Source organism: Artemia franciscana, chromosome 21, assembly GCF_032884065.1.
Source record: "Artemia franciscana chromosome 21, ASM3288406v1, whole genome shotgun sequence".
Lineage (NCBI taxonomy): Eukaryota > Metazoa > Arthropoda > Branchiopoda > Anostraca > Artemiidae > Artemia > Artemia franciscana.
Genome location: NC_088883.1, coordinates 1,437,887 through 1,451,381, shown reverse-complemented (window position 1 = coordinate 1,451,381; position 13,495 = coordinate 1,437,887). Strand labels below are relative to the sequence as shown.

The window sequence follows — 13,495 nt, the reverse complement described above, 5'->3', positions numbered from 1 at the left end:
CCACCAATCAACTATTGCCATTATGCCATTGTTATTGTTATTATTGTTATTTTCATATGCCAATGTCAGCGTTGATTGTCGAGGTTTTCTCCCTAGAATTTCTCCCTAGAATTTCCCCCTAGAGTTATTCTCCCTATAATTGCGTCTTTTGGATATCCTTTTAAGAGAATCAACACGTGGTTTTACAGTAAAAACATCCATCGTTCCAAATGAAGTTGTAGCGTTGAAGTATTGAAGCACAAGGCTGTTCTTGAAGTAGTCATTGAGGAGGGGGTGTTATCCTTCTGTAAGTAATCAGACTCTATCGTATTTCTGCAAGTTTAGTCTATTGGCTTGGCAAAGGACGATGTGTTACAAGCAGAGATTATTTTCCAGACGGGGGGTTAAAAAATGTTATAATTCTGAGATACAGAGGTAATTATGTTTGGGAATATTTTTACTTGTATGAATATAATACTTGATTGCCTTGGCGTGTTTGCCAGTTTTGCGCAATTTTTTTTTTTTAACCAAAAAGACATTCAAATTTTTGTCAAATTCACTTACTTTTAAAGTGCCAACGAATTCAAGAATTTTTTCTTTTGCATCTAGACCAGACCCAAAAATTCTGGGATGTGCAAGATTTTTGTGATGGGAAATCCACCCTTGTTAGTGGTTTCTAGTTTATTTTTTCTTAATACTCCATCAGCTTTTCTTTACTAAATTTGACGTCTGTCACTCCCATAAATTGTATAACTGCATTTGGGGATCTTTTCCATTAAATAATGAATCCTTATTTTTTTTTTTTTTTTAATTTTGAAAGACATACATGTACTTGTAAATTTCCACTCAGCCAATTGAAATAATCAGCTTTTTTTTCTTGACTAATTCTGGGTAATCTCATTTGCAATGTGATAATTTAAAACATTTCAAAAAAGGTACTGATATATTATATAGAATACGAAAGTTTTGTTTACAAATGTTAAATTAACCTTGTTTTTCTTCGCTGTCTGCAACATTTAACTCTCATTAACAGTACTGATTGAAGTAATAATGAGTTATGAGTTATAACTTTTAATTGTAATATTAGTTTTCATTACTATTTTACTATTTATTTGGGTTAAAGGATTATGGATTTGGGTTATGATGATTGCAAGTAGTAACTGTGTGTTAAAAACGCGAAAAGTACATTTTTTATGGAGTTTTTCCAACTTTTCTTCGGATTGTTTTCTTGGCACCTCTTATGAGATATTCCCCTGCAGTGGCATGTCTCTACAAATTCGATACATTTAGGGAATCGCTAGATGACAGTGCATGCTTAAATATCCGTGTGATAACTGGGAATCGGGGGTAGTTTTAATTCTAATTTTGTTTGGTTATAAACCTTCCGGCCATCTTCCATAGAAAGCTTGGTTCTGTTTAATTATCATAACTATTTCTCAAGATTCAGAGATCTACTGTCTGAAAATATTTAAGAATCAAAACTTATTTCTTTGTAAAATGGCTAGGATTGTAGGAAATCATATTACACCAGGGGATTTACTATTGAAAAGAACAGGTCACATTTTTCCCCATACCTTTGGGCATACACATTGACTTAGAATGAAACTTTTTGGAAGCAATGAATTGAGATAAAATGAAAATTTGCATTGAAGAACGATTGAAAAATAGAAAATATTTTAAAGGAAACGCCATTAAATGTGAAGTAGCGATTATGAAAACGTACCCATTAGGTAAAAGGGTCTATAGTTTTTGGTAAATGTTGGGGGGTAGGGCTTAAATAGGAAAGCCCATCAAGTTCTTTTTTCTTTTCTTTTTATTTATATTAATGGGATCAAAATTCCATTTTTAGATTTTTGGTTAATAGTGGCTCTGGATTCTTCCGTCCATTCTCCTTTGACCTCCCACCATAAAATTAAAAAACTGCGCCTTTTTTGGTCTGTTTAATGAAAAAGGCCTTTTCGGCATTTTAATTGAACAAAAAAAAAAAAATACTCCGCCCATGGGTTTTGATGGACAAATTTCTTCTTTCACACAAAACTGCAGTGCGTGTTTCATTTGTGTTTTAGTATTCATAATATATTCCTGAAAACCTATCATGCTGAACAAAGTTTTAACTCCTTTTAGCCCACCACTTACTGTATATTACTTGGCTACTGTATTAAAATGAAGGAAATTTAGAAGGATTCAGATATTTAATTTGATTCTTCTACAGCACAATTTGATTAAAGCTTAAATCTCCTCAAGTGATAAATAAGAGGCGTTTTCTATTTTAAGAAATTCAAAATCCAGTGTCTGCAAAGTAGGCTTAGGCTAACTTGTGAAAATTTTGGCAATTTAAATAGGCTAGTTGACTTTGAGCTGGTATGCCTACTGGGAATGAATTCTAACATATTTACCCTCCCCTTTATTTTCACATACCTGAATCATAGATTGTCTCTCAGGGTTTCACCAGATATCTCACGTCAACATTAGTACAAACTTCAAAAGCCATCAGAACAGATGGTTTGCCTTCCTAAAGATTAACGATATCCAATGATTTTGCATAGGTGGAACGTTGTGCAACCCAGTCCAAGCACGGGCGGAGTGTTATCCAAACTGCTTCAATGACATTGGGCCTAACTGCCTGGGAGGGCGATTTTTGTTAGATAGCTAATGTAATTGAAGATCACTTTGGCCCATGTATTTTTCAAGGAGTGAAAATCTGTGTAAGCATCAATAACCTGTGCCTGAATTGCCGAGTATGCTGCAGTTTTGATAAAAAAAAATAGTCACCAAACTCTAGATGGTGTTAGTAATTTTGTTTTACTCTGGATGCAGTTCCCACTATTTTAAGCTTCCTATACTTTTAGATCCAGGCAAGGTATACATTCTGTTTTACTCAAAAGATAGAGGCCCAAGTAGGTAACAGCTAAGGGCTTCAGAATTCATCTCTCTCTCTTCCCACTCTGAGTTTATTTGATATTATTTTTTTAGCCATTGGCCATTGTCAGCGACTAGCTATTCTTTCAGCGCGTGGGAATCGTATAGAAGAACTGCCAGAAGAGATCGGTCTTATTCAGCGACTTTCAGTTGTTAATTTTGCCTCCAATTGCCTTTCCACTTTACCAGTATCAATGCTGAAATTGAACCTATCGGCTTTATGGCTTGCGGAAGGACAGAACAAACCATTGGTGCCGTTGCAAATCGAGAGAGACCCTGTGACAACTAAGCGTTGTTTAGTGTGTTTTTTACTGCCTCAAACCTCTAGATCTCAAGATGAAGAGTGTAAGTTTTTCAATGTTTGTATTCTCTGTAGAGATCAGTTTACATGTCGTCAGAAGAAAGATCATGGATGCATTTTTTTTTTTTTTTTTTTTTTTTTTTTTTTTTTTTTTTTTTTTTTTTTTTTTTTTTTTTTTTTTTTTGGCCCAGGGATGATCGCATCCAACCAGTGGTCCTAGAATAAGGGGAGAGGGATGTGAACCGAAATTAAAAGCTTAAGTTTGCTAAAGCTCGAATTTTTTCCTAATTCTTCAAGAACGACTCCTATAACACAAGGCTCGAAGAATTTTTTTTAACAACTAAAGAACTTAGTGCAAATTGCGATGTGTTGAGGAGGAGGCAACCCCTCTTATATATGTAATAATATCTGTTTTTTTTTAAGTTGTAATATTGCTCCTTACTTTCAGTTTACTAAGCTTGTTTTTTTTTTTATTTAACACCGTAATTAGATGTGACTGTGTGAATTGTTTCAGTAAAAACTCTTGCCACAATATATATCTTAAAACCAAAAATAAAAAAAGTTGGAAATTAAATTTCTATTGAAAACTAACATTGTGCAGTTAGGCATCCATTATTGGGTAGCAGCGAAAACGCCAGATTTTAGAAGATGAAAGTTGGGTGAAAAATTAACAAAAATAAACTAGAAACACATTTCGCCGAAGAGCTTAAGAAACCTTTTCTTTCATTTTTGAATGAATAGATTGTTATTCTTTAAATTTTTGCGGAGGAAGAGCGCTGTTAAATTTCAGCAATTGGTTCTGTTTTTTATTTTAACGGTTGAACACGGTAACATCGAAGAAAATGTGGTAATGCCCTAGAAACTTTATAATTTTAGAACAACCAACAGAAAATCTTCACGGTAACATTTGTGTAGAAGATTTGTTGGAAGTGTCACCTATTTGTGATAAGTTCTAGTTTCTAGTTTTCTAGTTTTTAGATGGCTCTTATTTTTGTCAGTGCTGGACAAGGCATTTCCTCATGCTGGTAAGCAGAGTGGGGTGTATGACGTCATGTTTACTCTGCCATCTTAACAGTAGACGGCAGAAGAAGCCAGTTTTCCAGAAGGAGGCTAACGGATGTCACTGTTTTAAATCTATATTTCTAAGATTCTGTTGATATTCTGAGTGCAGAAATGAATCTTGAAGGAATACTTCTGCACTTTTGACTTGCCTATTCCTGCAAAACATTTTTAACAAAACTATTTTTTATTTAAGTGCAGAAATTACCAGCTGAGTAATCAGCTGAGAAAAAAATATATTTGACATAGTTTTTTTTTATATTCCTTCCTTAACTATGATCGATTTTCGAACCGGTTTTGCTGCTAGGCTGATCTACATAAAATGGCTGCAAGTGCTGCAGAAGAAGGCACAAAGCTTTGCTGTTTAAAGGCGACTGAGCCATGTAATATGCGTTGCTAGCACTCGTTTCTTGTTTTATTTTCCACAATCTCTTTCTCTTACTACTGTGTGACGTCTCTCTCGTTTTTCTTTTCTCTCTCCTGCTCTTCGTTTTTGTATTTTTCTCCCTCTCTCTTACATTTTTAAGCATAAACAAGTTTTTTTAAGATAAAATTTGTTGCGCGAGGCTGCTAAAAACTTAGAACCTGACTTACCACTAGTTAACCATTCACCTTGATTTTCGCCTTATAGTTATGTCTGTTGATCCCTCCTTATAAATTAATCAACACACTTATTTGGGGGTATAACATCCCTCTGGAGTCTGTTCCAGATGGATGCGCAGTGCCTTACGCCCAAGATATTCTTCAAGTGCTCAGTCGATATTTTCCTTCTTTCAGGGTTATCACATTTCGGCTGAATAATTCTCATTTTTGTCATTCAAATGGTTTTACAAATCCCTAATATAAATATGTCTTTTTTTCAGTTCAATATGTTAGTAAAACTCTACCTAACCCAGAAGAGGAAGAAGAATCATTTATGAACCGTCGAAGAATCCGTTTTAGTCTGGAACCAAATCCTGAAAACCGGCGGTTAATGAGAGCCCCTACTCCTTATCCAAAGGATCTCAGAGAGATGGCTCTCAGAATGAAGAATCGCCCCTACAAATAAAGGGAAATAATAGTGTATTTTAAAGTGCTGTGTTGTGTTTGCATGCGAAACGAGTGATATCTACAACCACCCACCCACCCCCCTTAAGTGCACTTTTGAACCCTCTTCCCGTTTCAAAATTGTTAGAAATAAATGCTAAAGTTTTAGAGCGAAAATAATTATTTTTTATTAAATGGTACCGAAATCAATGCAGGGTGTGTTCTTGCATGCTCACTATACTCATAAATCTGTTGTATGGTTGTTCGAGCGACTTTCTGTTGACGATTTTAGGGGGGGTATGCTCTATCCTCCTTCAACGTGCAGGTACATTTATTATGCGATCTTTTCAGTAGATATCTTGGAATCTGTATACTCTAATAACATCTCATCATACTCTTTTATGTGATATGGCTGTATATTTGATCAACTGTGATCTGATATTAACTTGTAATGTAGCATCTGAATCTCTGTTCCCCCCTCAAATTTTCTTTTGTTCTTTCTCTTCTCCTCATATACCGTTTATCTTCTAAAAAATGTGTTTTTTTAATTGTTATTTCTTTTGATGTCAGTGGGAAAATCTCTGCGAGTACGAATATCCAAGCCTTGGAACTTTAATGGTATAACTCTGCTTTCCCCCTTTCCCGTAATATTCATTTGTAGTGTTATCTCAGATATATCTCTCTTCATTTTTAACATATGTTGTGTTAGAGAGGTTTTTTTTTTTTTTAATTCAAGAAGGTAGGGGATAAAAGGCTGAAACGCGGTAAGTGCGTCAAAGCTATGGGAAAGCCCATTTTTTGGCCATCTTTACTATGCTTCTCAGTTTCTCTTAACGTTTTCTTGTGAGCTGGAACTTTCAAAGGAGCTTTTAGCTGTTTGACCCTTTACATGATAAACATTTTCGTCATCGCTTGAAGATGGGAAGACAATGTCTCCCATTTTCAATTTTCTAGGAATAAGTTTCTATTTTCATGATTATGAAAAAAGACTATGTTGATTAGAGTTCCTCTTTTCTGGTTTTTGTTTTTGTTTTGTTTTTCACATGATTCTGGTTTTAAAGGTCCAAAATAATTGTTTTAACTTTGTTTGAAAATTGAAATTGAGATAAGAGATAAAAATAATGTTAAATAAAGCTTTTAAAAGAAGAAAAGCTAGTAAAAATAAAAAAATTAATAAACAATGGGATATTTTATTCCTTAAAAGAAGCAGTAAACCTGACGAAGCATACTGTGAGGAGGCTTTTCCAATTGCGCCGAATGGGCCCTGGCAACGCCAAACAGTTGCTATGGCAATAGTTTCTTTTCTTACCCACAAAACTAAACTAGTATAAAATAAGGATTGGAAAAAAATACATATATCTTTTTCTTGCTTGGTTTGTTTTAGAGACGCTTTCACACAGTCCCCTCTGGCCAACCGAAATTTTCTTACCCACCAAACTAAACTAGTATAAAATAAGGATTGGCAAAAATAAATATATCTTCTTCTTGCTTGTTTCATTTTATGGGTGCTTTCGCACACCTAAAATAGGCCCTCTGGCTAACCGACTCTGGTCAGCTGCTTTTTTGGATGATTGGTCGAAGTGGCTGAGTGATATTGACCGTTTAAACTACGGGCCTAACTTTGATCTAGAAAAAAAAACTATAGAATACGGCGTTCGGGTATTTAATGACACTAAATTATAAAAATATTTAAAAATCTCATCTTTTTTATGCGATTCACTGATAAAACTTCCATTTGAAAGGCTTTCAAAATGAACTAAAGTAAAGTCTTCACTAACATAATTTTGGTGAAAAGACAGGAAATAAAAAAAAGAACTTCAAATTTAATCCGTTGAAAAAAAAAGTTGGAGAAACAGGTAATGAAAATATGGTAATGAAACAAGTGAAAACAAGGAGATACTAGATCAGGTAATCAGGTAATTAAACAAGGTTATCAATGAAAAAATAAGATAAACAATGAAAAACAAGATAAAGTAATGAACTAAGGAGAAACAAGTAATGAAAAGTTGGAGAAACAAGTAATGAAAATTTTTATTGTGAATCCTAGTAATTTATATATATATTTCTCATCTTGCCATGGCCTATGTAATTGTTTTCAGAGCTTATTCTGTGCTATTGGTAATGACTCTCTAATTAATTATAAGAAGCTTCAGCCATCGCGTGACAGAGTCGATAATTGTTAATACCCATCTGAAAATGGATTACTTAGTCTGGGTGAAAACTGGGAACTGATATATTTTAGACGAACCATCTATCTTACTCATTTACAGACATCTTAATTTCTATACCTGTCAGAGATTAATTCCAGATCAATTTCCAGAATTGTTTTTGAAGAAGGGGGGTGAGGTATAAGATATAAAAATATGTGTTTGAAGGTTTATTGAATTCTTTTCTTCGTTTTTTTGTATTCAGATTAGAAATTACCTCAATTAGGTTTCTTAGTTTTTGTGTCGAACTGCAAAATAGGTAACTAATACGTTTGAATAGTAAACAAGATTAACTATGAAAATATGAAACTATGAGCATTCAAAAAATCATCTCCAAGGGGGAGGTGGGAAATCTCCGAGGGGGAGGTGGGAAATCTAAAAGCACGTGTGTAGTGTGATTGAGATTTTTATTTATTTTATTGTTTTCATATTTAATGTTTACAGTTGTGTTTTTTAGCTTTTTTTTTATCAGATAGTAAAATAGGTATCTATGACTAGATAACAGGTGTGATTTTCTGTAATATTTGAGAAAGATTGTTTTAAGACCATGAGTCCTCCTTGGAGGGATTTCAGCCTCCTCCCTATTCTTATGCCCATTTTTTTAGGCTTTTGGGTAAGTACAGTTCCGTATCATTTATAATAAGCTTTTCTTCATATATATTATTTTGCCCTTGTTCTTAAACACGGGCTTATTGTATAGTCAGCATTAATTTGGATTTTGGTACAACTGATATTTATGTAAAAATTAGTTCTTGTTTTTTGTGCCTTATTGATAGCCTTTTTTTAAATATTATTTTTGTGATTGAATGATAATGAAGACTGCTCGATAGTTGATTTTTCCTTTGTTAATTTTGAACAGGGACTTAAGCAGGAGGTCAGCTCCTACTCGTGAAATTTATGGCTCTGTCGGTATTTTTCGTTCAATTCCTGTGCTTCGAAGGGAAGTTCCCAAGACATTTAGAAATTTGGCAGTTTAGCCTGTAGTAGATAAGTCGAAGATGTTCCAAAACTGATTCACTATTTTTAAAAAAAAAATCAAGAGCTGTTAAAATCTATAAATGTAAGTCCAATAGGTTTAAATTATCAGAATTAATTAGATGGCATTGTTTAATCACATTTGAAAAAAAAAATCTCGACCAATTCCCTCCTGACATTAATATTTTTATTGTCAATCGGTAAATGGCTGTTGTATTGTTTGTGAAACATTATATCACTTTTTATCTCTGTCGATGTTTTTATCAGGTCAATGAAATCGGTATACTAGTGTAAATTGTCGTAACCCAGGCGAAACCACATTCTGTAGTGTGACCACTTAGGACTAATGCTAAAATTGGTTTAGCGGCACAATTGATGAAAATGACGGAACTGGGTTTCGGAAAGCTGCACAATATTAGGGCACTTAATGAAAAGCGGATGCTATATTATTGTCAAAAATTGTTACTCAATTGGTTTGTAATCTGTTAAAAGTGTTAGAAGTGAAATATTAGCCAATTTAGTGAAACAAAGAAACATGATGATTATTGCATATTCGTAATTAAAACTTTTGTTTAAAAGTCCTATTAAATGTTTGCAGTTTTTTTTTGTATGATTATAAATCCATCTATTAAGTTTTTAAATAGTTTGATCTGCTTCTTTATATTGAATGACATTGCTGCTTGTCTTCTAACCGCATACAATGTGAGCCTCTTCTTGATACTATGGCGTCACCATAGGTTCGATGCGACCTCCCTGAGAAATATAGGAATTCTTCCGTAAAGTTTCAACCTATTTAGACCTTTTTTTTGCCAGAAATGTCAATATGCCAGTTTTAGAAAAACAATACTATATAGCTGATTTCGAGGCCAGACCCTGGCACTTGGCACGTGGCAGGCTTGTATATACCGATTTTAGTTGTTGCTTGTCTTCTAACTGCAGATAATTTGATTATCATCTTGACGTTATGACTTCAGGTTAGGCTTGGCGCAGCCACCCTGAGAAAATACTAAAAAAACCACACAATTCTAACAAATAAGTTTTTAAAAATTAAGTTGCTCAATCAAAGTGAGTAATTATATATTGTTTATTCTTATGTTTTAAGTCATGAGGTATCAAATAAGCAATAACAATTGAATTTAGAAAGTCTGGCGTGAATTCAATTCCTCTTTCCCGTTAATGCTTAAAATAATCGTCCATTTATGGGTTTTGTTTTCTTGTGGAACTCGCTGTCATTCTCACTGTTACTTCTCTTCTATCCAAAGATTTCATTCATGATTCGGTGCATTCCTTGTGATACTGGCTGTCAAATGTCTTCCATCAGCAGATCTTGCTTGCGCGTCATTTTTTGTGCATCATTACCTTAGACTCTTATCCATGCCTATGCTGTTCGGATTCATTCGAAATCAGCTGTTCAAATGTCTATGCCCTCTGAAATATCTAAAATTAGCGTAATCATCGTTTTATTCTGTAGTTTCGATTAATACGGTAGCAAATCAGCAATTTTAGCTTAAATAAGAAATTATGTCATGAATTCAATTTTTCCTTCCCGCTTGACACTTTCCTTATCCAATTGTAATTTTCTTAAATATCTAAACTCCGTAATAGCATAGTTATTTTGCTATAATTTAGTTTTAAGTCATATTTTCGTTTGCAATTCTAAGTGATTTGTTGCTGTGACATATTTCTTGTCTTTTTCCTTAGCTGTTCAATTATTTGTCATTGTGTGTAATTTTCCAAATATCATAGATACCAAGTATTAATTCTTCCTTCTATGCTTTACAGACGCTAAAATAATACGTTCCTTATTGAAGTATAATTTTCTGCAAAGCAGTTTGTCATCTTGTGTAATTTTGCATGTGTCATAGGTAAAAATGATATGACAACTCTTTGGGTGGAAATGTTATTATTTATGCTTCTGAAAGTGCTCATAAATATGACACAACTCGTATGATTTTTTCCCAAAATTAAGGCTCTTATCAAATTTTCTCAAACTTGTTGCCTATCTTGATCTTTCTTTCACGCCAGGAAATGGCTGTTCCGTGTCTTTTTCTTTATTATTAATCCTCCTCCCATTAAATAGCAAAGAACTGACAGCTAGAGTTTAAAAACACCTTTCCCTTTGTATCTTTGTTTAAAAGAGACTAAATCTTGAAAAATTTAGAGAGAAAGTTTCTTTCATGCGTGAATAAGAGCAACTTGACTTAACTTGACTTAATGCTCCTTCCGAAATGCTTCCGGCGTCGAGAGTGATGCTACATGGTGCCTCCATTTGGACCGGTCTCTTGCAAGGATGTGGACATCCTCTTGAATATTTGCCATGACTAAGATGGCACCTGTCGTGTCCTTCCATCTGGTAGGGGGACGATCTCTTGGGCGTTTCCCGCCGTGCAGCACCGGATCAAAGTCAAAAATCGTTCGTGCGGGAGTGTCGGGGGGCATACGAAGGAGATTTCCGTACCAGCGTAGTGTTCATTGGGCGAGTTGGACTGAGAAGGGCGTTTGACCAGTTAACGCCAGGAGGTTCTCGTTGCTAACAAAATCTTGCGAGCGTAGTCCTTCAATGCGGCGAAGGTGTTTTGTTTGGGCTATATTTACGGTGCTAAGCACAGACTGAGTGGCCGGCCAAGTTTCGGCTCCGTAAAGAAGCACGGATCCCACCGAAGCATTGTTTATGCGCATCTTGGTCCTACGGCTAATAGAAGGTTTCCTCCAAAGGGCCACTTAGTCTTCCCACTACTGCTGAGGCTTTGGCAATTCGGTGCATTAGATCTTTAAGGATTGATCCGTCATTTGAGAGGATAGAGCCAAGGTATGTAAATTCCTCAACAATCTCAGCTGGCTTGTCATCGACCATTAGGACTGGCGGGGGACGCGGCGAATTATGGAGCTCAACAAACATCACTTTTGTCTTGTGCCAATTAATCGACAGCCCTATCTTTAAGGCTTCATCAGCAAGGATTTGTAGGGCTTCTGTGAGCTTCGACGGTGAATCAGAGACAAGAGCAAGGTCATCAGCATAATCAGCGTCTGAAAGTACTCTATCACCGTAATGCAACCCAAACTGTTGGCGGTTTATGGTTCGAGTCATAATGTAGTCGATGACACAATTAAATAGTTCTAAGGCAACAGCACAACCCTGACGGACTCCAGTATTGATTTCAAAAGATGAGCTGCGTCTGCCATTGACTTGCACGCAGCTCTCAGTCCCTTCGTGGAGCCGCTCGAAAAGGTTGCAGTACTTCGCTGGTAGTCCCTCTGTTTTCAATATGAGCCAGAGCGATTGCCGGTCGACAGAATCGAAAGCAGCCTTGAAATCCACAAAGGCAACATATGCTTTTTGTTGAAATTCTCGAGTCTTTTCTATCAGCTGCCGCATTGTGAGTATTTGCTCCACGGTGGACCTTCCTGGCATGAAGCCAGCCTTTTGAATTCTTCTTTGGCTTCTGAGGAAAGTGGTACAGCGGTCCAGGAGGGTCATAACGAAGAGCTTTCCGGGCACAGAGAGGAGTGTGATGCCGCGATAGTTGGAGCAGATTCTGCGACTGCCTTTCCGTTTCCAGAGAGGCAGAATGATGCCCGCTCGCCAGTCTTTTGGAATCCATTCTGTACGAAATACTATGGAAAACAGTACTTGGAGCCAGAGAAGGGTCGCTGCCCCACCATATTTCAGCAGTTCTGCAGGGATACCACAGACTCCTGGGGCTCGGTTGTTTTTCATCCGTTTCAGAGAATTCAAGATTTCTGTAGAGGTGAAGGGGTGGTGCACACGGGGCCTCAGGGGTGTTGGATGCAACTCGAAGAAGGTCAGGGTCGGGCTGGCTAAAATAGTCCAGGGTTAGAAGTGAAGAGAAGTGATCCTTCCAGGCGGACAGTTGAGCGCTCTCGTCAGTGATAATATTTCCATCATTAGATATGATAGGGCCTAGGGAGGATGGCTTTCCATCTGTAAGATCCCGAAGGTATTAGTATAAAGCGCATGTGTCACCCTTTCTGGCGGCCTCCTCGAGATCAGCGGCCTTTTTTTCGGTGAATAGCTTTCTGTCTCTGTGGGGGAATTTATTTCTTACGTCATTTAGACGTCTGTAGGTAACCATGTCCTTTGCTAGGCGTGCTTTGCGACGCTGTTCAATAATATCTAGAGTTTCCTGCGATATCCAGGACTTTTTTCTGGGCTTCAGACGACCAATAGTACTTTCGGCCGAAAGCAATACGCTGCCCTTGAATAGTTTCCATGCTTCTTCAGATTCTGAAATCTGACCAAGACAGTCGAAACGGTTTGAGATGGAGACAGCATAGACCTGGCGCGTGTTGGAGTTTGTGAGATTGTTCAGGTCTAATTTGGGAGGACGGTGGTCACTTTTCTGGGCTTATAGGCGTAGTCTCAGGTTAGAAACAACAAGCCTGTGGTCGGTATTTCCCAATTCTGCACTTCTGTAAGTTCGGCAATTAGTTATAGAGGAACGCCAGCGTCGGGACACGATTATGTAGTCTAACACCTATCTTGTTCGTCCGTCATTGCTATACCAGGTATATTTGTGAACTTCTTTCCTTTGAAAAAGGGTGTTTGTGATCACGAGATTGTGCATGTTGCACAGCTGAAGGAGCCTTAGCCCATTGTCGTTCAAGCAGTCGGGTGTTACAGGTCCTAGAACACTGTTCCAAACACCGTCTGCATCTCTGACAGTGCCGTTGAAGTCGCCAAGAAGGGTTAAAACATCATGAGGGGATACTTCTGCTAGGATGCTAGACAGCTGGGCGTAAAAACGATCTTTCACCTCATGTGAGGTTTGGTTTGTTGGGGCGTAGCAGAAAATGATGGTCCATTTTCCATGTTTGTGCTGAATTTGCGCTGTTATTATCCTGTCTGAAATTTGCTCGTAAGAAAGGAGGCACCTCCTGGTCCGAGAGTCTAGCACAAGTGCGACTCCATTAGTTTTGGTTCTCTGGTCACCCGACCAGATTAGGTGATAGCCTTCACCGATGTCTTCAGAGTCGTTTCCTATAAGGCGAGCTTCAGTTACGCCTGCTA

General features: G+C 36.8%; 1 protein-coding gene across 1 annotated transcript in view; it reads left to right on the top strand.

The window, feature by feature from the left end:
- Positions 1-9,107, top strand: part of LOC136040920 (erbin-like) — a 60,063-nt gene extending 50,956 nt beyond the window's left edge. Inside the window, exons 7-8 of the mRNA XM_065725340.1 lie at positions 2,953-3,243; positions 5,122-9,107. Of these exons, the coding sequence (XP_065581412.1) occupies positions 2,953-3,243; positions 5,122-5,306 (476 nt within the window). The 3' untranslated portion in view covers positions 5,307-9,107. The remainder of the gene's footprint in view (positions 1-2,952; positions 3,244-5,121) is intronic.
- Positions 9,108-13,495: the final 4,388 nt, after the last annotated feature.